At 37.4% G+C, this 24,663-nt stretch overlaps 4 protein-coding genes across 8 annotated transcripts; 2 read left to right on the top strand and 2 right to left on the bottom strand.

Moving 5' to 3' along the window:
* Positions 1–220: 220 nt before the first annotated feature.
* On the top strand, positions 221–2,987 carry LOC112276811 (uncharacterized). Its single transcript, XM_024508524.3, has 7 exons — positions 221–427; positions 969–1,058; positions 1,210–1,331; positions 1,586–1,695; positions 1,786–1,939; positions 2,179–2,329; positions 2,675–2,987. The coding sequence occupies exons 2-7, from the start codon at positions 1,046–1,048 to the stop codon at positions 2,767–2,769; spliced, it is 645 nt and encodes a 214-aa protein (XP_024364292.1). The 5' UTR covers positions 221–427; positions 969–1,045; the 3' UTR covers positions 2,770–2,987.
* An 889-nt stretch (positions 2,988–3,876) lies between these two features.
* On the bottom strand, positions 3,877–7,547 carry LOC112276810 (alpha-soluble NSF attachment protein 2). Its single transcript, XM_024508520.3, has 9 exons — positions 7,115–7,547; positions 6,900–6,949; positions 6,666–6,741; positions 6,455–6,534; positions 5,845–5,996; positions 5,348–5,507; positions 5,185–5,232; positions 4,962–5,042; positions 3,877–4,544 (listed from the first exon to the last, which is right to left on the bottom strand). Exons 1-9 carry the CDS (start codon positions 7,266–7,268, stop codon positions 4,464–4,466), a joined length of 882 nt encoding a protein of 293 aa, XP_024364288.1. The 5' UTR covers positions 7,269–7,547; the 3' UTR covers positions 3,877–4,463.
* A 2,285-nt stretch (positions 7,548–9,832) lies between these two features.
* LOC112276858 (phosphoglycerate mutase-like protein 4) lies at positions 9,833–12,823 on the bottom strand. 4 transcript variants are annotated; one of them, XM_073530788.2, is made up of 8 exons: positions 12,698–12,779; positions 12,485–12,549; positions 12,249–12,353; positions 11,569–11,619; positions 11,310–11,423; positions 10,987–11,118; positions 10,749–10,824; positions 9,833–10,307 (listed from the first exon to the last, which is right to left on the bottom strand). In XM_073530788.2, exons 3-8 carry the CDS (start codon positions 12,336–12,338, stop codon positions 10,087–10,089), a joined length of 684 nt encoding a protein of 227 aa, XP_073386889.1. In that variant the 5' UTR covers positions 12,339–12,353; positions 12,485–12,549; positions 12,698–12,779; the 3' UTR covers positions 9,833–10,086. The 4 variants fall into 4 exon arrangements, with proteins under 4 accessions (XP_073386889.1, XP_024364395.1, XP_024364394.1 ...); XM_024508627.3 differs by lacking the exon at positions 12,485–12,549 and having other exon boundaries at positions 12,698–12,823; XM_024508626.3 differs by having other exon boundaries at positions 12,485–12,806.
* A 1,164-nt stretch (positions 12,824–13,987) lies between these two features.
* Positions 13,988–19,974, top strand: LOC112276857 (isoprenylcysteine alpha-carbonyl methylesterase ICME). Of its 2 annotated transcripts, XM_024508623.3 has the most exons (12): positions 13,988–14,755; positions 15,509–15,687; positions 16,072–16,148; positions 16,450–16,519; positions 16,782–16,862; positions 16,963–17,037; positions 17,386–17,487; positions 17,702–17,845; positions 18,136–18,201; positions 18,405–18,548; positions 18,699–18,789; positions 19,383–19,974. In XM_024508623.3, exons 1-12 carry the CDS (start codon positions 14,462–14,464, stop codon positions 19,545–19,547), a joined length of 1,488 nt encoding a protein of 495 aa, XP_024364391.1. In that variant the 5' UTR covers positions 13,988–14,461; the 3' UTR covers positions 19,548–19,974. The 2 variants fall into 2 exon arrangements, with proteins under 2 accessions (XP_024364391.1, XP_024364392.1); XM_024508624.3 differs by lacking the exon at positions 16,782–16,862 and having other exon boundaries at positions 14,142–14,755.
* Positions 19,975–24,663: the final 4,689 nt, after the last annotated feature.

Here is a 24,663-nt window from a genome sequence, read left to right on the forward strand (position 1 = left end):
CGTAAGTTCAAATTTCGTTCGTCCGAGTCGGTCGCAAAGCAAGAAGGTGCTGTGCACGTGACGTTGACCCAGTGCTGCCGATCGTCGGTGCGGCGGATTTCCGGCGCCACGATGCGGAGGAGCTTCGAAAACGAATTCGAAAAAAAGGTTCAGGAAATCGGGTGCGTTGGGGGGTTGAAATGAACATCGCAATTCCAGAACCTACCTCTCCTCGCATGATTTGGCAAAGTCGCTGGCTGCCCTCGTGCTTTGCACCGAACTCTGTTCAACTTGTTTTGTTAAAATTTTCTTCTGGCCTTGACTCGATTGAGTGTCCCGCATCATGGGCTCGTGCGATGATGCCTCGATTGCCGCTTCGCTTGGTTGCGTCCCCTCCAAGCCTTCGGAGCTTCTTCGTGCTTCTGGAAAATTCTTCTGGCGATCTAAGGTTGGTTTTCCTTCTACTTCGGGAAGCCAGTCTAGTCTCGATCACCTCCGGTTTCGTGGGTTTCTAGTGTTTTGGAGTTTTTATAAAGGCTCTTGCTCTACAGGGGGGGTACCTTAGGGGGGGGGGGTACCTTGTAAGACTCTGTGATGCTCTCGGTTCTTAGCTTCCGATGTGCTTTCGTCATCTGTGTCTAGCTTTCTCTTAACTCGAGCAGTTTCTATAGAATTCGTTTTGAGAAACTTTCTATTCGCGTGGTGCTACTTGATTGACCTGTTGGAGGTTTACACAGAAATCGTTAGTTTCGCAACGCCAATTGCTGTTTGTTTGCTTATTCTTTATATTAGCGGTGGTTGTGATTACCTTGAACGAAATGGAATGGTACTAGTACATATTGAACGATGAATTTTCTGACAAAGTAGTTGTGTCATCTTGAGCGATTGAAGGAAGTTTTACCTGTGTTTCGTGCAGCACCTCCGAGTGTTGGATCAATTAGTAGCTGAAACAAATTAATCTATGAAATTTTTGGGATTTCCACGTCCAGTTCGGAGGTTTTAACGGTTGGGAGAATATAGCTGTGAGGAGTCGATTGCTTTTCAAGCTCATTACAAACTAAACATCATGGATGACTGGGGTGCGTTTCTCTTCACGTTCTTTGATACTTGTACCCGAGTTTCTTCTTGAAATATCATGCAGCGATGCTTGTCATGATCGCGCCCAACAAATCATGTTCAACTTCAAGTAATGAAAAGTGCACTCAACATTGCAATGTGCGTGTTTCGCAGATAATGAGGATTTTGAGCCACTGCCCGTGGAGTTGGCGAAGGAGGTGCCAAAAGCCCAGTGGGGTGATGAAGACGTCGAAGAGGTAAAGACAAACTGCAAGGTCGTGGAAAAGCCTAGAACGGTAAGCCTTTCAGTCTATGAAATGATTCGGAATTTTTCATGCTTAATCAAGAAGGCCATTAGCATAGTGAATAGGAGACGTTATATGTGAGTGAAGTTTTTGATTTGGGAAAGCATCTCAATTATATGGTCTTGTACTGTATAAAGTAGTGGATTTCCTACCTCCTCTCGTGCTGGGAAAGAACTGAGATCTGTGTGAAGGACTGATTGATTGAACAAAAAAAAAAAAAAAAAAAAAAAACTGTGGACCTTTAGGAATCCCCTTCCGAGCTAAAGCCAGAGAAGAAAAGGAACAAGGCCAATAATGTAACATCTAAGGACGAGCCATTTTCAGATCCTCTAACTGAGAAACTACGGCAACGAAGGTATGGTAGAGTTACTCAGTTGATGATGGTCATCGGCGATACGAATGGCTTCCTGGGTACATATTGACTGTTGAAAGTTGTACATGGCAGGTTGGTCGAAAAAGCTGACAACAGAAATGTCGCCGCTTTGTCTCCAGGACATGAATCGAAAGAGGGAAACACCCTGGAAGACTTTATCCCCAAGTCTTCGAATGACTTTCTTACATATGCTGATCTAGTGCTTGACAAGATCAGACCCTTTGAGGTATGCGTCGTTATGGGGAAGGTCACCGACTTTGCATGGTCTTATTTGAGACTGGAAATTATGATTCGTGTGAAACAATTTCTAGGTTATCGAAAACCTGAATCTTAACTGGTTAAGGTTATTGAACCTTGGAATGTTTTGAATTACTGTTTTGATTATGAAAATCAGTTGTCGTGTGGTTATGATTCGCGAGCAGACTGTAACTTGATTGCTGTGTGGTGGATTGTTAACCTTTGCAGAAAAGTTTTCATTACATGACCCTTTTGAAGGCATTAGTGCGACACTCTGTTAAAAATCTAACGGCTACTCATACTAAGGAACTTGCCTCAAGCATAGCAGTGATTGCGAATGAAAAGTTGAGGGATGCCGAAGCTGGAAGAAAGCAGAAAGGTACTACTGTCAGCACGACTCATTCACTGGTTCACGTGTTATCCACACAGACTTGGTTTTCATTTTCTTTTTCTTTTTAAAGATTATGATTTCACCAGAAATGCAGAGCTAGGGTACAGTATTTTGACCCTCTAACTTAAGGCTATGACTTCTGAACTCAGACTGGGCTTCGAAGATTCATCAGAATAGAACTGGATAAAAGTTCACTACAGTGAAGCGGGATGTCTGATTGATGTTGGTTGCATACATTAGAATTGGTATATAGCATTGTGGGGAGGATCCTTGGGGATTCATGAAGGAATACCGTGCTTCATTACGATTCTTACTGTGGAATTGCTTGGACAGGGCCAAAGAAGAAGCAGCTACTCGTTGACAAGCCCGACGAAGATAGTTATTCTCCTGATGCGTATGATGACATATATGATCGAGATTACATGTAATAAGAATAGCTAGAATTGTTTCTACATGTTGAATACTTCTACAATATGTTAACAATAGCGACAATCTTTCGAGAACGCTTTGACGCAAATCTAATGCTCCTCCTACAGCTCCTCCGCATGGTGCTTCTGCGGCTACAGAATTCTGTCATCGATTCTGTGCCCAGGTACCCACCTCATTCAGCTAAAATTGAACAACTTACAGGCATTTATTTGAAGAACCACTGTCCATAGAAACTGACGAGGTCTTGGATGAAAGATACTCCCAAAGCATACTTAAGTTGTAGCAAATTTCTAAACGTGAATCGGTGAAAAAGACACATCCAGGTGGTACCAAATGCCGCCCTTCATTAGGCTCCATCGTCTTTACAGATCGCACACTCAACTCACCCAATAACACGTATATGGTCAGGGCTCGATAGGGAGAGAATCTTAGATACAAACATCGTCATTCAAGCAAATTTCTGCTGGGCTTCAGTGGAATTTTTGTGAAGTTGCACAAAACCCCGTCAATACAAGTTACACAAAACTTGGGTCATTTCAACGATCTGTAAGTCAAGTTTGACACCATGACCCCCTATTCTTTTTTTTCAGTTCAAACATATTATAATCCTGAAAAATGCCCTCGAGTTTTACTTCTTCAATACGAAACCACGAAAACTAGCAATGCAACCAAGCCCTGATGTCAAAGGGAACCCACATTCCTTAAACGGAAGAACTGATGTGGAGCCTACGTCATGCTTAACAACTGGTGGTGACTATCTAATTATACAAACCCCTCATGATTTGACATAATAAGATTGGCCACACGTAAATCGACGATAGCAAGTTGTATTTCGGGACTTTTTAAAAGCCTTCAAACGCTGCGACTGGAAATTGGTTGAGTAAACTGGTTTAGTTGGCCACTGTTGAGGTAGAATTGCACACTGCTGAGCGTACCGAAGGACCAGGTCATCCACAAGCGGCGATTGTATATGGGTTACGTTGGAGATGCGAATCGATACACCGATCTTCTCAAATGTGATTTAAGGTTGTCCGTGATTTCTGGATCTTGCCAAAATACGGATAAACTCGGCCTTCAAAATTCATCAATCAGCTTGACGAAAACAGTTCGCAATCAGTGATCTTTATTCCAGTAAATGGATTACAAGAAATGGTTGTATTTGAGAAACACAAACCATGTTGACAGATAGTGATCTCACTTCTGCGTACAATACTGAGAAATTGAGGCCAGCTATTGGAAAACTGTCGTTACTGAAAAACAAAGGGGATATCAACTCCGACCTTTCTTAAAAAATTATCCAACAGCATCGGTGGGATCGTCACACAAATTCCTAGATTCTAATGTGCATTCAGTCTCAAATGCTAATGGCCAAAAGTACCACGTAAATGTCTCAAAGTAAACTTCACTCTACGATTGTGGCAAAACAATCTTTCCAGGTACGATGGCGTCATGACATGCTCCGCCAGGAATAGGTCATTTACGCAGGACTCAAGAGATCATACAGGAGATGTGCAAGGATAACAAGGAATAGAAGAAGGTCGTTGACAAGGTCAACGAACCTTTTAAAAATAGAAAACGCAAGGCCAAGGACCAAAGGGATATCTTTACATGCGGGATGTGACGTTTGTTCCATTTGAGGTAAGCTAAAATACGCGACAGTTAATCTGTAAAGAAGCACCAATTCCTGAGCTTCTCACATAAGGTCTTCTTCATCCTGAGATTTATTCTTCAAAGCATTCTTTGCTCGCAACAGCAGCGTGGTTTTCCATTGATCCTGTATCCACCAAGTCGAATGTTAGGACTCTAAAAATGTAGCCATAAATGTTAGCAATGACCTAAACAATTCTATACTGAAACACCTTCACAAAATAAGACAAGGCCAAAGTGCAACATGACCGCAATGGACAGAGCAACTACTCTGATGATTGTAAAAAAGTTAGCTAAAGCACCAACCGATTAAAAAAAATAATTAGTACCATCAATCGGGAATAATAAGCACGCTAAAGAGGAGCGTTGTTCTGTTTTTCAAGTCAAAGTTACCTGCCTGATAGCAAATGTCATTTCGCTGTGCTACTAAAATATACGCGAGGCCATTAGTGTGCAATTGAAGAGTTATATTCAAACATTCTGAGTATCATCTAAAACTCACGTCACTTGACAAGAACCACAACTCTTAGAAAACTAAGCTCACCAGGCGGCTCATGCTGTCAAATTCTTTCACAACATCAGTGAATTTATCAGTGTCCCCCTCAACGATTGCAGCAGCTAAATCCTGCGAAATCCCCGCATAATTTTTCCACTTCAGAATTGAGGACACATAATCAGACCAAGTGGATGATAATGGTAGCATAGCAACATTACATAGCAGAACTTAACATCAAAGAAAAGAAGAAATTGTAAGATCGGAGAGCAACCTGCAAAAACTTGCATTCTCTCGTGCCAAAGAACGTAGGGTCCAAATCCTGCAACACAGAGAGATATCTTTAGTGGTATTTCACTTGAAACTCAGAAGCAACCTGATATACTGATGATCTTGTTGACAATGTGAACCAAACATGACAATGATGGTGAACTAACCTGGTAATTTTGTATGGCATTCTCGACTTTAACGTCATCACTTCCACAAATCTGGCAGAGACCAGCATTCAAAAGGTATCCTTTTACACTATACTTCAACAAGTTATTGTTCATAGAATGCTTGGCCACCTCCTCATAGATTTGGATTGCTTTGTCGTACCTGTGACAACAAACAATTATATTCAGTAGGAAGTGTAATTTGACATTAATTTGACAAAAAATCATAACGTAGAAACAGTACATCAAAATTTACCGTGTTTCACATTATACTTCCAAACGAGGAACCGATGCATCAATTGAATCAACCTTCGAAGGTCGTCAAATAAAGTTGACCAAGTCAGATTGAGATAGATTTGAAAATGCGATGGTAAGTGAAAAAACGGTTTTCTATTTATGAAACTATAAGCACATCCTTGTAAATCTTGAAAGAGTAACCAACTCTTACACCAGAATGGATGCATTGATACAAGTATAGTAGAATAAAGAGCAGAACGTACTGTTCCATTTGAGCCGCGTACTGTGCAACCTTGAGCTTGCATTGGTTGCTAGTACTGTCCACATTCTCTCCTGAGTAAAGATCAGCTGCTTTTTCATAGTACTCTATAGCTTTTAGATAGTTCTCCTCCTTCTCATAAATTTCCGCAATGTCCTGTATACACATCCCACGTCATCAAAAACCTACAATCTTCGGAATTTAACGTTCAAATTACATGCGTATTTTGATGAAAAAGCAACTAAAATTTAGTAGGAAATTCTACCAAGATCAGTCTTCGAGGGGAAAATAGAGATCCACCTCATAAGTGACGAAAAGATTCTTTTGTCTCACTATACTTCGTTAGAAATTATTTTCTGTTCGCATTTATGATAAGTTCTCTGATCACATGTACTGGAGCAATTTCCTCACCACACCGTTTCGGTTTGTTGATTATAAATGTGGACATACTACACAATATACCAGTCACTAATTCACAGTCAACCCTAGTAAATAGGTACAAAGCACGCGCTACTTTCTTCCATCACGTCTTCTCCTTCAATGCTCGATGAAATACAACCGAAAATTCCATTGAAACTACTAAGACAAACTACTAAACTACGAGAAATCATTACCTTGTAATGCTTAGCTGCCATTGATAATCTTCCAATCTCTTCGAACATATGTATAGCCATGTTCATCATCCTGACACACTCTGTTTTGCGAAGAGAAAAACCCACGTTAGATAGTATTTAATAGCAACCAAAAACATTGGAGCTTCTCAACACGAACGCAAACAGCAGGAAAAAAATCGACAGGCTTCTATCATCGTCAAATGGGCCTTACGGTCGGTGTCTGGCTTCTTCTTGTAGGCATTTGCAGCATCAACATAAGCTGCAGCTGCTTCATGCTTGCTGTCCAACTGCAATCCATAAAAGGCTAATGTCAAACACTTTCTTAAAAGTAGGATCAATCCCTAGAATCTTGTGTCGCCCGGAAATTTTAATACACCTCATATTTGTCTCTCTGAAATTTCCTACTAGCTAAGCAAAAGAACATCAAAGCAAAAAGAATTCATACCTTCAGCTGACAGTTCGCCAACTTGGTGTACACGATAGCCGCTTCGTCCCCTGGATACGAAACAAATATTTAGAAAATAAATAGATAAATAAACAAAAACAACTCCAAGATCACAACCTAGAAGTAACCAGAATGCCCACGGAACCTGGCATTACCACGATCGAACGGCTGCCAAGACCCGAACCGAAGTCTACAACCCCGAAAATTTTACTCACAGGCTTTAGCAAGCTTGTACGCATTTCCAGCCTTCTCGAACAAATCAGCGGCGTCTTCATACTTATGGGTACTTCCAAACAATCCCCACCCAGTCAACCGCTTCTCCGCCTTCTTCTCATACTCCATCCCTTTCGCTCGGTTAGTATCCCCCATCGCTCCCGAACCAAAAACCCACAACAACACGTCCCACTCTCAACGCAGGGTCCGTATCAAACACACGAGGCGATCGATATTTCAATCCCTCCGCTCCCGCCTTTCCAAAACAAACAACCAGAGACAAGAAGATGGGTGGGTAGGGGAAACAAGTGCTCTCGATCAGCAGGACAAAAGAACGCGGGATCTGTGAAGGAAGTTAACGCCTCCGAGCAAAACGGTAGAGAAGATGTGCCGTGTGAGGGAGGAAGCTTCAGAGATGGCGTCACCAGAGACAAGTCCGCATTTGAATAAGAATCGATCAATCAATGTTGTGGGTTGTGAAGCACGGTGCGAGGAGAAGACGTATTACCAGAATCATGCCATACCCATTACCCCAAACCCGCTGTGCTCGACAGAATCGTCGCCATTTGGCCGGCTGAAGCGCGTCGGGACTGCGACGACACCATCGCACAATTAGGTCACCCCCTCCCCCTTTCCACGAAGCCTGTTTGCTTTTGTGGATGAATGATTTCCTTTATATACTATGTATGTTGTTTCTCGTACATCCGCAACGTTCATCTGCTGTTTGCAAATGGATTCCGAAGTGGTAGCCCTCATGCTCTGTCAACGGGCAGTCACAAAAAAACTATAAAACCTTTACTCTAACGAGCCCCTTGAGGTGAATTTTTTGTCTTTAGTGTGTACATGTTTTCATATATATATATATATATATATAATTTTATTGTATGTAACATTTTTTGGCATGCTTTGGACTTGGCATATATCTCTATATGTTTAAGATGGAAGGTTTTATACTTATGGAAGAATAAGTGAGTGTTTATTTTTAGTAAATATGTTTGATATGAGAATTAAGAAGCTAATAATGTATGTGCATGTGAAATGTATGTGTGTGCATGAATGTATGTGTCTACATGTATATATAGTAATATGAGGTTAAATCATGTATTGTATTATATGTCAAAGATCACCCAATGTACAATAAAAATGTTTAAAATCCTCCTTGATACTTGAGACTATAATTGCATTATTTCCATGGTTCAAGTATGCACCAAAGTTTTATGTAGAAAAGTTGATTAGTACAAATACTTTAAAATGATTATTTGATTATTCTTTGTATAATTTTTTTGGAAGCATGATTACATTCGAATTAGTCAAATTCTTGTTTAATAAGATGATTTCGTGTTTTTGGTCTATAATTGAAAAAATATACTTGTACTAAAACTTACACAATGCAATTTTATAATAGATTGTTATCTTTTATTTTTAAAATAAATAAATAAGTATTATTTATAAATAATTGGTGGTCTATTCCAATATATACTATTGATAAATATTCTTATGTTCGCTTACCAAAACTTATAAACTACCATTAAATAATTTGAATAATATCTATTCAATGTCTTTATATACATTATATATATGGAAGTATTATAGTTTTAAGATTCAATTATATTCAAAATCTAATGGCTAACATTGATACAAAGTTTATTACATATTTGTTTGCAAATAAAATATAGGATTTTTATAGCAATATATTTGGTTTGTATCTAAAATATTAAAAAAAGAATCAAAAGTATATTAAATAAATATTTCTATTATTTACTTATCATTTTTTTAGTTATCATCCTATGATACAATAAGTTGTATTTATTTAATCCTAACATCTATAATTATGATTTTTAAAGTTATTATCTCTTAAGATCAAATCAAAATTACATACACAACATAACATAAAAAACAATATTATTTTATATTTCTATTAGTGTAACTATGGGCACATCTTTAATTTTGTGTGATTTTTTTAAAGATAATTATAGAATAATAATAATTTTTTAACATTTGTGTTAGAAAGTATAATTCTTTAGCTAATCTTAACTTTGTAAAGAAATATAAGATCATATGCCAACCAATTTTTTTTGTTGACTTTTTCTTCAAAATTCTTGTGTTTGGACCACAACTTAGTATTACTTATTTGAATCAAAATCCTTATAACCTTATCATAATAATTTTTTTAACTTTATTAATTACTGATTATTTTAAATATCATTAATAATTTTTATGATTGATATTTGATAGTAAAAAAAATATTACAATCTTAGCAATCCATTAAAATTTCTAAATTAAGAAAAATATTTATTACAAATTTTTCCTTTTTTTTTTAATTAATCAATGATGTGACTTAATCTGAATTAGAATAGTGCTCTTTTGAATTTATTTTTTAGGATCAAATTTTTAGTTACAAGATAGTTTTTAAAGATGATTTGTAATTAGTTTGTGAGATTTTTTTAAACATTAATATTAAAAAGATAAAATCATATTATATCATTTCTACAAAGAAACGAATTCACACAACCTAAGTATCTGCTACGTATAAAATTTTCATACATGCATCCTTCACACAAATACCATGAATGCATCACAACAAAATAAAAACACATTGTTAGTTATAATTCCATTTGGATCATCTCATTGATTTCCATTTACCACGTTAGATTTCTGTCTTTTGATTGTTTAACAGTGTAAGCACAAAAACATTATTCATAGACTCATGACTTCCAATATTTATAATTCAAATATAGATATTTTTTTTTATTGATCAACAAAACAAAACGCTACTAGATTTCAGTTTGAATGATCAATACCAGCCACGGCTGTACTAGATTATACGCCTCATTGGCTTCACTGCCTATCAGAGGCAGAAATGGTCCACACAACAAATATAAATACCTTGTGCATAGGTGAATATGACGATACTGGCCTACTCAGACACCCTAACAGAATATTATCAAAACTATGACCCAGGAATGGAAAAATCCTACCCGGAGAGCTTGTCTCCTCCAAATCCTGTATCAAGGAACCCAATATCCTGCAAATGGCTGGCTGCACCCCAACAAGTGATCGTCCAGTCTTTCTCATCAGAGATGCGGAAAACGTTGATGGAGGCATTCACAACCTTCCCAGAGCAAGGCAGGCCTGTTGCAAGAATATGGGCAGTACGCAACACTCCACCATGCGTGACCACCACAACTCTTTTGCCTGCATCACAAAGGTGATGTAGTTTTCCTGGTGAGCCAATTGGTTCGATGAAAAGCCTCTTGACTAACATCACAGGAAAAAAAAAAAAAAAAAAAAAAAAAAAAAAAGGGAAGTTGGAGCATTCTTCTCCTCTGAGGTATGTCACAAAGTGCGGAGATCTGAACAAAATTTACAGGCCCGCAGTAGCAACTCACTGGCATCTCTGTCGAAGCAATGAGGAACCTAAGGAGTTATAACAAATGCAGTCTCTGTGTCTATCTAAATTGGTGATTTACGATGTTATAGTGCAGGCCTCAATCATTAATCAAGTTAGGAATATGGTGCCCTTCCCTCAAAATGGATTCATTACATTGCCTTATCTCAAAGATCAATCGTAAACAAGAGAGCATCTGGGCAATGTAGTGTTGAAAACAACTCTTAAGTGTGTGGACAGCAATTCACCTAGGCTTCCTGAAGCGATTTGTTCAAAAGCATTTTGGACACGCACACACAACTGCTCCAAGCTCTCCCCTCCGCCCTGCATACAAGTGTGAACCTCAAACTTGAGCTAAACATTTTACCAATTTCTAAGCAGATCACTTTGTAAATGAGCACTTGCAGCATATAAGGCATGATATAAACACGATAAGAGATGGAATTGAACTGTGAAGTAAAAGTTGGGATCTACTGCTAGTCGTACAGGAATTGGAAGGAAGTCATTATTCTTCATGAACGCTTTTAAAGCCTCTGGTGCTGCAGTTCTCGCCTCAGAACGTGTCAGACCCTCCAGATCCCCCAAACATCTCTCACGAAGATTCTCTCTAACAATGACCTGCGTAAACCCTAACTGTTACAAATCTGACGATGGAAGCAGCTGAAACAAATAATGGAATCATCTGAAAATGCGGCCTTTCTAGGCTGCAATATTGACTACATGTAATCGTCAAAATATATATAAGTGCACGATCATACGTGAGAAATCGAGAATCCTTAAATCGATAAGAGTTCAAAGTTCATCTTTACGTTGGAGCACTGACATTTGTCCGCAATAGCTTGGGCGGTGTCTAGAGCTCTTTTTAGATCCGAAGAGTAAATGGCAGCAAATTCTAGCCCCATGCTTGCTAACTTCTCAGCCGCCTAGAGAACATTACCGGACAACAAGCTTAATGGTAATCAAATTATGCAACTTTTTCAATAAAACAACAATATGCAGAAAGAAGTGATCGTTGAACGACGACTGCGCACCTGTGCGGAACAATTTCAAAAGCTTAGCAAACTTAACTGCCTGGGCTTGCTTCTTGCCAGCTTCATTGAGATCCGATTCCGCATGCCCCTAGACAATGCACACAATTTAAGTTCCACTTCAGCACTCTAAACTGTTTACAACACACATTGGCATCGTCTTTAGGCTATAAGTAGCTTCAGCTCTACAATAAGTCCAACGTATTTAATGTACTGAAGGACCGTAAAAACGAAACCGTAATGTAAGACTGATGAGCTCAGAAATAATAGCCTACAAAATATAATCTTCCCCAAATCTCTCAAGTACCATCTCAAATTTCCATGGTGACCTGACCTTATATGAATTGAAAATACCTTGCATTGCTAACTGCTAAGTGCTAGCCCATACAGAGGACTTCACCAGATGGTCTCCGCCATGCTAAAGAAATAGAATCTTTCGTGGGAATCCCTTCAAAAGAAGGTTAAGCTACCTGAACATAATATACCGTAGATTCTACCTACTTTATAGTATTTCAATGACTCTACGCATGAGGAAGCAAAAACAAACTCTACTGCGATTGGGCTTGAGACTAAAAGAGATTCAACAACATAACCAGTAAAATACAACTAAGTAGGTAGTCAGCATGGGCGCAGGAAAGCTTCTGAATGCTGCAGGTTGGGAACTTGAAACACCTAAAAAGGATACATTACAAACATGTAAATAAGAAAGCTACGGAGCACCTGGAGTCGACCCAAAACATTCCAGCTGGTTTCACCGTGGCGCACCACCAAGAGCTCCGCCATATTGCTGGGAACCGCATTTTCTCCCATCGTCGCTGCCTCTCCCTAATCCCACATCCATGTGATCCAGAGTCAGTAATCTCCATGGAAGAGGAGACCCAACTTCAAAAAACCAAAAAAAAATACAAAAAAAAAAAAAAAAAAAAAAAAAAACGATGTGCAAACGCGTCACATACTGGAACAAACAAGACCAACAAAGCCCAGCTCCGGATCCCCCAAGATAAATGCTCCGCTCCGCTCTCTGCCAGCATTCCAGAGGTTTGTAGATCCAATTCACTCAAATACAGATCCACACCTAACTGAGCAGAAAAAAAACATAACACTACTACCCTCCTCGGCTGCCTCAGGTGGAGCAAGCAGGTAAAGATTCAAAATTTACAGAGCTCCACCTTGGAATCTCCGCCACGATGCTACTTGCAACTAGTGGGTTTAGGGCAACGACGCCCAACACTGAAACTGAAACAAACCCAATGTGCACATTCTCACTCACTCTCTCTCTCTCTCGCAAACAAAAAATTCTCTTTTTTGCATTTTAGTTGTTGTATGCAACTCTTGAAATTTATCCAACTAAACTTTCATGTTTTTTTTTTTTTTTTTTTTTTTTTTGTATTTTTGTACTTATTTGTATATTTTTTGTTAAATTTCAGGATCATGCCAGTTATTTTGCAACGATTGTGTTAAATTATTTGTACAATAATTGCGTCATTTTTTAAGTACATGCTATAATACAATAATCATAGTTAAAACATGATAATTTTAATTTTAATTCTAAGATTTTAATATTTAAATATAATAAATTTTTGTATTATAGTTAAATTTTTAAAAATCAATATTTGATACTGTTTTTTGTAAGTAAAGTTTTATTTAATTTTTAATTACACAAATAATGATTTATGACGAGTTTTTTAGAACTTTTGTAAATGCTAATAATTACAACAATTTCTTTGAGACACAAGGTATTTGAAATAAGTTCATTTTTGGAAATTTGTCAATGACAATGTGTGTATGTCTATGTTAGTTTTATTTATGTATTTATTTATTTATTTTTCTCCTCTATTGTGTGTAAAAAGTGTAATAAATATTTATTGGTGTCAATTGGATACATCTTTAAAAAAAATTTAAAAAAAATGGTACTAAATTTCTATATAGATTGGTAGTATAGTAACACATCACAAGAATTGTTTAAGTAACTTGGATTTTATTACAAAAAGAACTGGCAAATATGGATACACTGGTACATACTGCTTCATATAATACTTTCTCCAAAATGTGATATTGATTATTAAATTTCTATTTATATTATTTGACAAAGCACAATTACAAAAGTTATATCAATTGTATAAAAAATAAAAATAATAACATAAAATTATATACTCTATTATATATATATATATATATATATATGAATAAACCAACATAGATTAAATCCATGTTTTTCTACAAACAAGAAGATTTACATATAATTTTCATGTTAATTTTCTTAATTCTAGGATACGTGATTGATTCATTGCAACTTACACAAAACGAATATAATGATACTTGGAAAAAGAATGGATGAGAATTGATAAAGTCAAAGGCACCTCAAGACACAACAAAATGAAAAAGATCTGATAAAAATCCCAGCATAAAGAACCACTCAATCCAGGGTCCCATCCTCAGTTTCGTCCTCGTCCTCGTCCTCCTCCGTGCAACGTCGAAACCCTAATTGAAGCGACGGAGGGAGGGGAGCATCATCGTCGAGGATTCGATTCCGTCGCAAGGAGTAGTCGCAACCAGGGGAAGGTTGAGAATGCACAGCGTGAGTGGTGGTGCATGGCTGCCATATACGCTCGTGGTCCCGATGTCGGTTTCCTCGTTTATGACGCTCCGATCGACGCGACTGGTGGCAATAGGACTTGTTCACTGCTGGTGGAGTGGAATCCGGGTCACGCGTCGGTTTCGGGGAAAAGGTTGTTATTGTCTCGGGTGGACTTGATGTACTCATGGCGAGCTCGCCGAGATCGGGGGAATCCGAGCTTCGGTGATTTGTCATTCGGTGCGAGAGGTGATAGGTTGAGGAGAGTTTGGAGTCATGTGATTAGTTGCTATTGGAGGAGGTAGCAATTACGAGGTGGTTGTTTAAATGCTGTTTGGCGCAGCAGGCACACCACGAAATGGAGACACCGGGGCCAGGAATTTGCTTGGATGCGCCGGATTCGGGGTTGATGAGGTACGAAGTGGATGGAATGAAGCAGGCGGAGGTGCTTGGCAGTGGGGAGGTGAATGTGGAGAGTAAGGAACGGGAAACGACGCCCGCGGACGTCAGGAGAATTGCTGCGGATCCACTGCCGGAGGCCGTGGACGCGGTACATCGAGACATGGTAGAGGATGGCGGAAATCAGCGTGATGTCTTGCGGTTTCAATCGGACGTCGTTACTCGAAGGGGGCCTCGGCTGTTGTCGCAGCGGGTAGGAGAATGCAGCTGAACTCTTTGGATGTTGTCTGGCTGTGTGGTTTGGTTGATTGGTATACTTCTTGGAAGGCTTCAGCGTGAAGAGTAGTGGGGGAAAGCAGAGAAGACGTTTTCGGGACAGAGCATTTCACTGCAGATTGTTGGATTCCTCTGCTAGCTGTGGTTCTTGTTTTAGTTTGATGGAATTGGTTTAAGACAATGCATTCGAAGTAATCGCGATCTGATATGAGAATTTTCTGAGCAAATGTGATGCAATTGTTTAATGGTGTAGCTCAATTTATTAAATTGGAAGATGTTAGCAAGGGAGTTTGGGCATGGAATTTGAGATCATAAATAGTCGGATTGCGTAGATTTCGCAGAATAGACAGATGTGGAGATCGTTTATTGCTTTACAGTTTACAATCCACTGAGAGGTTCGCACTACTTACCTGGGAAATCACAGAGAGAACGGTAGACTTCATGGTATTTATCATGTAACTAGTGCGGGGTACTTCTTCAGTTAATCTTGCTTGAAGAATCTGGCATTGTCTATATGACTCGCTGTGCGTTGTGAGGTCTATGGAAGGTAGAGGTGACAGCGAGTGTGTCTAGGCAAAATTCAGTAAGCAATAACAGTCGCTGTGGTCGAATGTTTTCATCATGTGTCATTTGCATATTTGACATCTTTTTGAAATACAGTCTTTTTGCTCTGCTTTTCTTAGTTTTTTCCGCATTTTGAGTCCTGATGGTTACCAGAATGTATGCGCAGAAAACTCTACCCGGATTAGAGAATCACCGGCGAAGGACCTTCTCAGGTCCAAGTAAGTTTGGTAAGGGTAGTCCTCTTCGTCAAGGCTCTCTGAAAGAGTTCACGCAGGATGTACGCCACGCAGCCACTGAGACCTTCATGATTACCCGATTAGCCCTCACACTGTTGAAGTTACTAGGGTAATTCAGTCATATCTTTGATGGACTCCTTCTCGCTCACTGGCAGAAGGGTAGGCCCTTTTTGTCGCTCTCATATTCCTGTGATTTTTTTTCAGTTTGTCGAGTAAGTTATGTCTGAGGATACAGCTGCAATTACACCTTAGAGGTTTTGCTGATGGCTGTATTTCATTTTGGGTGGCTTTGGATTGTGAACGCTGAAGCCCATGGATTTTGTTGGTTGTCTGTTTCATTGTCGAATCCTGCTATCACCGGATTGCAATGATGTTGCTATCGTTAGGGCCTATTCAGTTTCAACGTGAAAATTTGTCGCACGTTTGTATAAGTGATCTTTGTTTCATTTACGTGTACAACCTGGTAATGATTCTTAGTGTTTTGATGGATCAGAGTTGGAACTCGATGGATTGGCAAGTTCATCCGGCTGGGTCTTTATGCAGCGTGTCTCATGATAGGCTTTCTTCAGGGTGAGTTTGACACCCTTGCCCTTTACTTTTAGGTTCACACTATAACCTTTGTTGCATCCTAGTTCACCTATGCAGGTGAACATGGTTCCATGAGGCCTGTGAGGACCTTTCCAGCACATGTATCTAGTCTGTGTATTAAAAAGTTTTTATGACAGCAGCTGTGCTTGTCCATCTGAGGGCACTGTCAAGCTTAGGACTGAGGAGCTTAGTTTTTGTTGCAGCAGCACGTGAGGTTCTTAGAATGTATCATTGTTATTATTTGCAACACGCCTGTATTAAGCGGATCTTTTGATGTTTGCAGTGGGATATTTCTATTATTTTGACCCGCGTGTACATCGAAGCATTATATATGGAAATCAACCTCGGAACAGGTTAGGAGCTTTACTTCCGATTGTATTTATAATGTAGTTTGTGCCAGGAACTTAATACTGTACCAACATGCTCTGGTATTTGCAATACTTGACAGTCTTGCAATTCAGTTAATCCAAAGATATACGCCAAATTCACCCGGTCTTTTCACTTTATATCGAAGTGGAGCCTTGTAACCCCCCTCCGCTTTGTTTTCTTTGTTTTTATATACTGCATTTTTTTCATCTCCTGTCTTCTCATCTCTAGTTGACAATGATAGAACAGGTTTGACTTGTATTTGCCACCTAACACTGACAAACCGAGGCCAGTAGTAATATTTGTAACGGGCGGAGCTTGGGTTATCGGGTATGTACGGATACCTTCTTACATCATTCTTCCTCACCCCGTGAATTTTTGTCGTTCAATTATTTGCTGCGCATTTTGACTAAGAAGTTGTGTGCCTTAGATATAAGGCGTGGGGATCTTTGTTAGCGCTGAAGTTTTTGGATCGTAACATCATTGTAGCGTGCATCGATTACAGGTACCACCTCACCCAGTTTAAATCTTCTTATTCTTAGCATTTAAACATGTTGCTGGATTTCGTCGTTATTGTCTCTTTTTAATGTTGACCAGGTCTGAATCGATGGTGTTCTTGGAAATTGTCCTTTTCGTACAAGTTAGTTCTTTGATTGCGTGTTTATTTCCCAGTTTGTGGTTTTACAAGCAGGTTCACGACGTTTGGGTACTAGCGATGAACTGAAAAAATGCTGTAGTGGTCGTGATTGCTGCTGTAGTGTTAGCCATTTTTATTGTTTAGCTTCTTTGTTAGCAGCAGGAACATATTCATACACAACGTGCACGATCTTAACAATCGGTGTGGACATTACAGAAATTTTCCTCAAGGAAGCATCAGCGATATGATATCCGATGTCACAACAGGGATAGGCTATGTGTTTCAGAACCTGGAGAGCTATGGTGGCGACCCAAACATGTGAGTCAGATGAAGTGTTGCACTTCATTGGTGTGATTCATGTTATGCTGAAGTTTTGAGTGTGTAACCTCTTTACGTGGATCTGGTCCAATATGTTATCTACATTGATTTATCTTATGCTACTCTTCTATGGTTGAACATTTTCCTACATGGTACAAATTCCAGAAATTTTTGCTCTTGAGATGATTGTCCTCATTCCTGTATTGTGGAGCAGGGTTTACTTAGCAGGTCAATCTGCTGGAGCGCATCTTGCGGCTTGTGCTTTGTTGATGCAAGCGGAGAAAGAGATAACTCAGGACCCAGCAGACCTTGTTTGGCGGTCATCCCAGATTAATGCGTGCATGGCTATTTCGGGCGGGTAAGTTGATTTCGTCCATTCTGAGTATGGATTTTTCAGTTGACGGTTTCTTTTGGTTTTTGTACTCCACTAACTTAAATACTCAACAACTGTGTCAGGCACTTATGGGAAATCTTAACTTATGAATATTTTGGAGTGGAATTTGAGTATTGTTGGGCAACAGAAAACTTGATGTTTGATGCTTGATGCTTGATGCTTGATGCTTGATGTTTAATATAAATCTGGTATTCTAGTCTTCAGAATAGGATCCCTAACAAAAGCTTCATTTCTTTGAATTCAATGTTGCGCAGATACAACCTGACGAAGCTTTCGGAACATTTTCATAAAAGGGGTCTTTATAAGCAGATTTTCTTTAGGTACTCTCGTCCTCGTAGTGCCTAGTAGCGGCTATTGGTGCGCCTTGGAAACTTTCGACACAAATGCATAGTCGATATGAAAAGTTTCGTTGCTGAGATTGCTACCAAAATTGACAAATTTCAATCCAAAATTCTAGTCAAAAATGGTGACTAAATTTTTCCTTTTACATGCTAATTTTTTATGATTGTTTATGCCCATGCAGCATGATGGAGGGGGAGAAGTCTTTGCCCAAATTTTCTCCAGAATACATGGTTTTGACACCAGCTTTTAGAAGGGCTGTGCCTTTGCTTCCCCCTATCACATTGTATCACGGAACAGCAGATTACTCCATTCCCCATGTATCCAGGTATTTCAACTGTTTTCCTATTTATGTAAGGTTCTATGCGTTTGCAGCGTGTCACCTGATTTGAGAACGCACTAGTATGATAGAGTTGTTTTCCGGAATGTTTTTGGTATTTACGCTATTTTATTTGTATTGAATTATCGATATGTGCAGTGTGGCGTTTGCGGTTGCCTTGCGATTGGTGGGTGCACGTGTTAATACGGTGTTTTACCCAGACAAGACACACACCGACTTGTTTCTGCAGGTATGCGTTCAATGTTTTTCGTGTGTCTGTTCAGATTCTTTAGTACTGAGCTTTTATCTCGTATTGACCTGTTTTCTTTCTCACATGTAACTCTTTAATAGAGGGTAAGAGGTTGACTGAGTTCAAGAGTTGATCAGTTTTCGATGTAGAACCTGAATGTCTATGTAGACAGTTAGTTCTGGAAATTATTACGCCGATTTGGAGTGTTATGTTGCCTAAACTATTTGTCAGGTTTCTTGTTGGCGTATAGCACGAGGCGACCTCACATTTCTAAGCAATGCAAACCTTTTTATGCCAATTCTCGTAATGTTTGTTGAAAATGTAGCTTGAAGGACCCTTTTTCAGTTTACCAATACTAATTTGTTGACTATCTAAATTTTAAATACCTGCACGAAAATACTTATTAGCTATGCCTTGACTCTGAGCTGTGTGCTCATTTCTATTTGAAGTATGGGATTATCTGTTGTCTTAGTGGTACATACCATGGCACTTTTCTAGTCCGATTGCATTCTTTTGTTAATACTGAAAGACTTGTCGTTTCCGATGTTTGCCGTGATTCATTAATCTTAGACAGTTCTGGTTTTTGGATGTAGGATCCAATGCGAGGTGGAAAAGATGAGTTGCTCGCAGATATGATATCTTTAATTCATGAGAATGACGAGGAAGCGAGAGCAGAAGGCGTCAAGGAGGCACACTGTTGTCAACGACTTGTGCCAGAATTTCTTTTGCAACTTGCCCGTTTAGTTAGCCCCTTTTAAATGGGAAGACCTCTGTTAACGTCTCTTTCAGGCAGTCAAGCATATTTACAAAGAGCGACACACAAGTGTTCAGTTGGTGGTTTCGGCTTTACCTAGGTTACCATGCTTTGGAGCGTATTTTAGTTCTAGTTACAAGTCATTCCAATGACTTAAAGAATTCTCTCACCGAGTTATCGGACTATTTGTACAAATAGCTATAAAGCTTCTGAGATTTATAGATCATGGTAATCCGGGAGTGAACACTTGAGCAAGGTTCACATAATAGATGACATAGCTCTCAGGAATTATAGCATCTGTCTTCAGGGCCGTAATGTCACTTGTCATTTTCATTATTATCACCAAAAGAGTACAGATAATGTCGAGAATATGGAGTGCTGACTTGCACTCCGAGCACCCACCTCACCGTGGCCAAGTAATTTATCCAGTACTTGAGGTGTTTCTTTGTGGTTGCAACTTCTGACTCCGCACTTCTGACAATGGATTCTGGCCCTCTACGGGGCTTGAGGATCCATGATTCGATTCTAATACCTCCCACGAGGTCAATCCAGTGGAGGTTTAGCTGTTCGTTTGCTTTGAAACACAGGTCTCTCAAACATGAATGGCTGCCAAACGCAGACATCCAAAGATGGCTTCAAGGGTGGGCATCCAAGACTGTCTACTCAACAGCTAGACCTCTTGCACTGTGACAATAATGGCGCCCTGAAAGGGTAGTTGTTGGCAACATTCGGTTGGAAGGAGCGGGATACTGGACATGGATGTTGGTGGGTGTGAAGGTATGGCCCATGACTTAGGATGAGAATTGTGGCATAATGTTGACTTGTGCACTGTGAGTGGCAGCAGAACTGGTTGATAGGATTTGGATGGAACTAAGGGATAATGCTGGATGGATGGGGAAATTGCCCATGTTGGTGGTGCATCATAGGGAGGGGGGGAGGGGAAGTTGTAGGAGGAGAGTGTATGAAGTTTGCATAATGGTCACTACCATTTCTTTTCAGAGGCTTGCTCCTGTGGACAAGAAACCATTGCAATTTGTTGTATATGGTACATCACAGTTGATGACAAGCTTGACATTTTCTAGAAGTTGTATGGATGTATGTGTATGCATACAGACAAAGCAAAAAGAAAAAGAAAAAGAAAAAAGAAGTATGTTATCCTTATTTCCCTTAATTTGGTTTGAGCAAAGTTTGATGTCTGATAAATTTGTAGAGATTTTTTGTTGATTATGTTAAGAAATGACAGTAAAAATAATTATGACAGAAGAGTCAACTCAAGGTTATAATATCCACTCATTAAAAGTGTCTTATTATTTATTACAATGTCATTTCTACAGTTTTTTTGGTCATCATTTTATTGCTCGGTTTAATTTCTATTGTCTAATGATTGTTTCATAGTTGTATTAAGATATTAAAATCTTGCGTCTTCTAGCATATGAGCTGTTCTCATATCAATTGAATCTTGTTGACTGAGCACATTCCATTTTAGGTTCGCACCAAAAACATATTTTCATTAGACTACAATTCTTAGCTAATAAAACAAATTCGTCTGAAATATTACTTTTCTATTTGATAATCGAAAATTGAGGTGTAAATTTAGCTATGTCGTTTGATTTTTATTTTATTGAAACAGGTTTACAATATGCTGTAGTAAGAGCCCAAAGTTTGTTTCTAAATTTGTATTTTTAGTATCAAAACTATAAAAAAAAAAAAAAAAAATAGGTACAATAAAATTACTTGTCTTGCTAAAGTACTATGCTAATAAGTTAAACATTGGTAAATTGAGTGGATAAATGTTGTTTTTAAAAATGTATAATATAAAAAAGCACCTTTTTTTTCTTCTTTTTTTTCCTTTTTCTTTCTATCCTTTTTACATCTTTTAAATTATAATTCAGGTACTATTATAAAATTTGGATACTAAATATATATATATATATATATATATATATATTTGCATTGTTTTAACTTTAATCAAAATACTTGACTTTTCAATGATTTTAAAAGGTCAAAAATAACAATTTCTAAATATCTTATTAAATTTTTATTACTATCCGAGTGAGAATTTTAACTAATTTTGGTTCTAAAATTAGAGTATCATAGAAATATCTGTAAAATATAACATTCAGTCAATTTATTTTATCTCCACTTTGAATTTCAGTTTTTCATAATTCTAAAATAATACAAAAAACGTATAAAACCGAACTTTTTAAAAATCCAAATTCCACATATAATTTAAATTAATCCTTGCATGTATGTATGTATGTATGTATGTCAATACATACATGCATATACTCACACATTTACACACAATATCTGATTGGTTCCAAGTATATAAAAATAAATCAAACAATGAAAACCTAATTATTATTATCATCTGATATGTGGAATAGAATCAGCTAAAATGTTAATGATAATAAAGTGCTTCATTAAAGATGCTTCATGCATTGCATGATAAAATAAATTGACTGAATGTTATATTTCTATGATATCTAAGATTTCAGATGTCTATGTAAACTTAGAGGATACATAAATAATGTAGTGAGTATGTGAGTATTTGGATGTCATGACTTAGTATATAATAGATATCAAAATATTAAAAAAACATAAAAAATTGTGTACCCCCTTATCAATCTTAGTTCTAAATATTAAATAAAGGACAACAATGCACTTGATTACAAGACCAAATAAAAATAAAATTCCTAGGTTATCATTTTGTTATTTTTAAACTAAGTAAATTTTAAAAAATAACTACTATTTTTTTTATTTGTTTTATTTTTTTGCTATTGATAATGAAGGAGAAAAAAACAAACAAACAACAACAACAACAATAACACATTGTAAATGGATAATTTTTTAAATTATGCCATTTTGAAGATACTTTAGCTATAGTTCCATTTGATATTGTAAATTTCATCTGAAATTTCTCTAAAGTCAAAAATCCACTTATCAACTACATCTTACAAAATCTTGAAATGTATGCAACACCAAAAAAATAAAAATAAATAAAAATAAATAAATGCTCATACAAAATATCCTAAAAAGCAAAAAAATATCACATACCATAATGGCTTTGAAAGTATGACCCCCAACATTTCACTACATCATTTATAAACTCTCTCTCTCTCTCTCTCTCTATATATATATATATATATAGACACTAGCAAAAACCCATACTGTTGGACACTGCAATCTCTGGTACATCCATCCATTCCCTCATTCATTCATGCTTCCTTGTTCCCATGTTCCCTAGTTCTCATGTTCTCATATTTGATAAATTAGAAACCTTCTTTGTCTCTGTATTATACCCACGCTGTTGTATTATTTAGATATAACGAATTAATTAATTAATTAATTATAGAGATGAGAATTTTAAGGACCTGGGGGGCTTGTCCAGGTGTGAAAGCACTGACAGGGCGAGGTGGATGCAGAGTCCTATCATAGCCCAGGGGGTACGGGACGGGCCGGGCCGGGTTGGATGGCGCGGGCCACGGGGTAAACGGGGGTGGTGGAGGTGGTGTGGCGAACGGTTCCCCGATGGGAACGGAAAGGGAACAATTCATGGCGGGAGAGCTGGCAGGGGAACCAATGGGAGTGGAAGGGGAGGGGGGATTCCATCGTCGTCGAGTGCGGATGAATGTAGGAGGGCATGGAATCCTCCATCCATATTGCTGACGTGGATGGGGATCCCTCTTGTTCCCGCCAAATATCATTCGGGGGGTCTTCTTCATTTTGTATGGAATGAATGAGACTTGCTTGTGAACTTGTTTGTTTTTATTGTTCTATATCTCAAATCTTATTCATGTAAGTGACAATTCACATCTAATTGTCTTGAAAGTCATTACTTGTGCATTGAGTCAATGATATCTCAGTGAAAAGTAATTAATATGAACATCTCAAAAATCATATAATACAATATTATTTTATTTTATTTTATTTTATGTTGAAATTTTAATTCTAATAAAATCTCATACTTTATTTTAAATGTAATATACATAGTTTACATTGTAATACAATTTAGATAAAATTAAGTGAATTTGTTGCAATACATGACAATATCTACAATGTATTGATTTCTTTTCTTATGTATTACCAATAAAAGGTGGTTTTGTTGCAACTATATTATACCAATATTGGGTATGGTATTGTTAAATCTAACATATAATTTGTAACGTAAGGTTATTATTAAAAAGTGGGTACAAAAAATACAACCATTAAAATTGTATGCACATTGTTTATAATAACTTTCTAAAAATATATTTAGATGTATATATGAATAAATAGAAAGGAAGGAAAATATTTGGCAAGGTAAAAATTTTTTGGGTTCTAAATTTTTTTTCTTGTTAGTTTAATTGCAATTATTAGATTTTGAAAAATATGTATAATATTATTATACCAATTTTGGTACCTTATATGGGTAATTGAAATAAGATAGTTGTTCATTAAATATCAAAATTTTGATGTTATGAAATTATATCAATATAATGTTTTTTATGTAATGACAAAGTTTTTGTAAAATGGTTAACTTTGTTTAATTTTCATTAATTAAGAATTTTGGTTTGGAATTAATGGTACATTAGAATTTAGAACGAATTTTGAGAAATTGCATACTTGTAATGCAAATTCAAAATTGAATTTGAATTATAAAATAAATTTCCTTTAAAATGCCTCACAAATAGAGTTTGGTAACTTTTTAACATTCTGAACTTTTCATCAATCAAGAATTAACTTCCTCTCTCAAAACTTCTCCTAATCAACATAAGTCAAGCACATACTAAATAATTAAGCCAATAAGCAAATTTCAAGGATAGAAACCAGCTAATTATAGATATAAATATGAAATTTCGTTATAGAATATGATAATCATGATGTATATGGTTGGTTTTTATTGGTTGCAAATCCAATAATGGAGAAATAAATCTAGAGGTCATTTTGTTTTTCCTTGATGGTTAGAGTGGGTGGGTTAATTTAGTAAAAGCATGGATCTATTTATTGTTCCCCTTATTTTAACGAAAAAAAATATAATGATAAGAAGAATAAGAAGAATGATATCAAAATTGAAAATAAGAAATATAAGTCACACAATAAAATCAATACCAAACATATTCAGAGATCATAAATAAACG

The sequence above is a fragment of the Physcomitrium patens genome, chromosome 24 (genome assembly GCF_059467195.1).
Source record: "Physcomitrium patens ecotype Gransden chromosome 24, ASM5946719v1, whole genome shotgun sequence".
Classification (NCBI taxonomy): domain Eukaryota; kingdom Viridiplantae; phylum Streptophyta; class Bryopsida; order Funariales; family Funariaceae; genus Physcomitrium; species Physcomitrium patens.

What these genes read in the sequence shown, in the direction of transcription:
- LOC112276857 (XM_024508623.3), top strand. Translation starts at nt 14,462, where the DNA reads ATGGAGACACCGGGGCCAGGAATTTGCTTGGATGCGCCGGATTCGGGG. An exon ending in CTCGGCTGTTGTCGCAGCGG is followed by an intron (nt 14,756 to 15,508) that starts GTAGGAGAATGC and finishes ATGTATGCGCAG; the next exon opens with AAAACTCTACCCGGATTAGA. An exon ending in ACACCGACTTGTTTCTGCAG is followed by an intron (nt 18,790 to 19,382) that starts GTATGCGTTCAA and finishes TTTTGGATGTAG; the next exon opens with GATCCAATGCGAGGTGGAAA.
- LOC112276811 (XM_024508524.3), top strand. An exon ending in ACAAGATCAGACCCTTTGAG is followed by an intron (nt 1,940 to 2,178) that starts GTATGCGTCGTT and finishes TAACCTTTGCAG; the next exon opens with AAAAGTTTTCATTACATGAC. An exon ending in AGCTGGAAGAAAGCAGAAAG is followed by an intron (nt 2,330 to 2,674) that starts GTACTACTGTCA and finishes TTGCTTGGACAG; the next exon opens with GGCCAAAGAAGAAGCAGCTA.
- LOC112276810 (XM_024508520.3), bottom strand. Translation starts at nt 7,268, where the DNA reads ATGGGGGATACTAACCGAGCGAAAGGGATGGAGTATGAGAAGAAGGCG. An exon ending in GAAGAAGCCAGACACCGACC is followed by an intron (nt 6,535 to 6,665) that starts GTAAGGCCCATT and finishes TTCGCAAAACAG; the next exon opens with AGTGTGTCAGGATGATGAAC. An exon ending in GAGAATGCAAGTTTTTGCAG is followed by an intron (nt 5,043 to 5,184) that starts GTTGCTCTCCGA and finishes GGGATTTCGCAG; the next exon opens with GATTTAGCTGCTGCAATCGT.
- LOC112276858 (XM_024508626.3), bottom strand. Translation starts at nt 12,559, where the DNA reads ATGCTGGCAGAGAGCGGAGCGGAGCATTTATCTTGGGGGATCCGGAGC. An exon ending in GCAAGAAGCAAGCCCAGGCA is followed by an intron (nt 11,424 to 11,568) that starts GTTAAGTTTGCT and finishes AATGTTCTCTAG; the next exon opens with GCGGCTGAGAAGTTAGCAAG. An exon ending in ACAAATGTCAGTGCTCCAAC is followed by an intron (nt 11,119 to 11,309) that starts GTAAAGATGAAC and finishes GGGTTTACGCAG; the next exon opens with GTCATTGTTAGAGAGAATCT.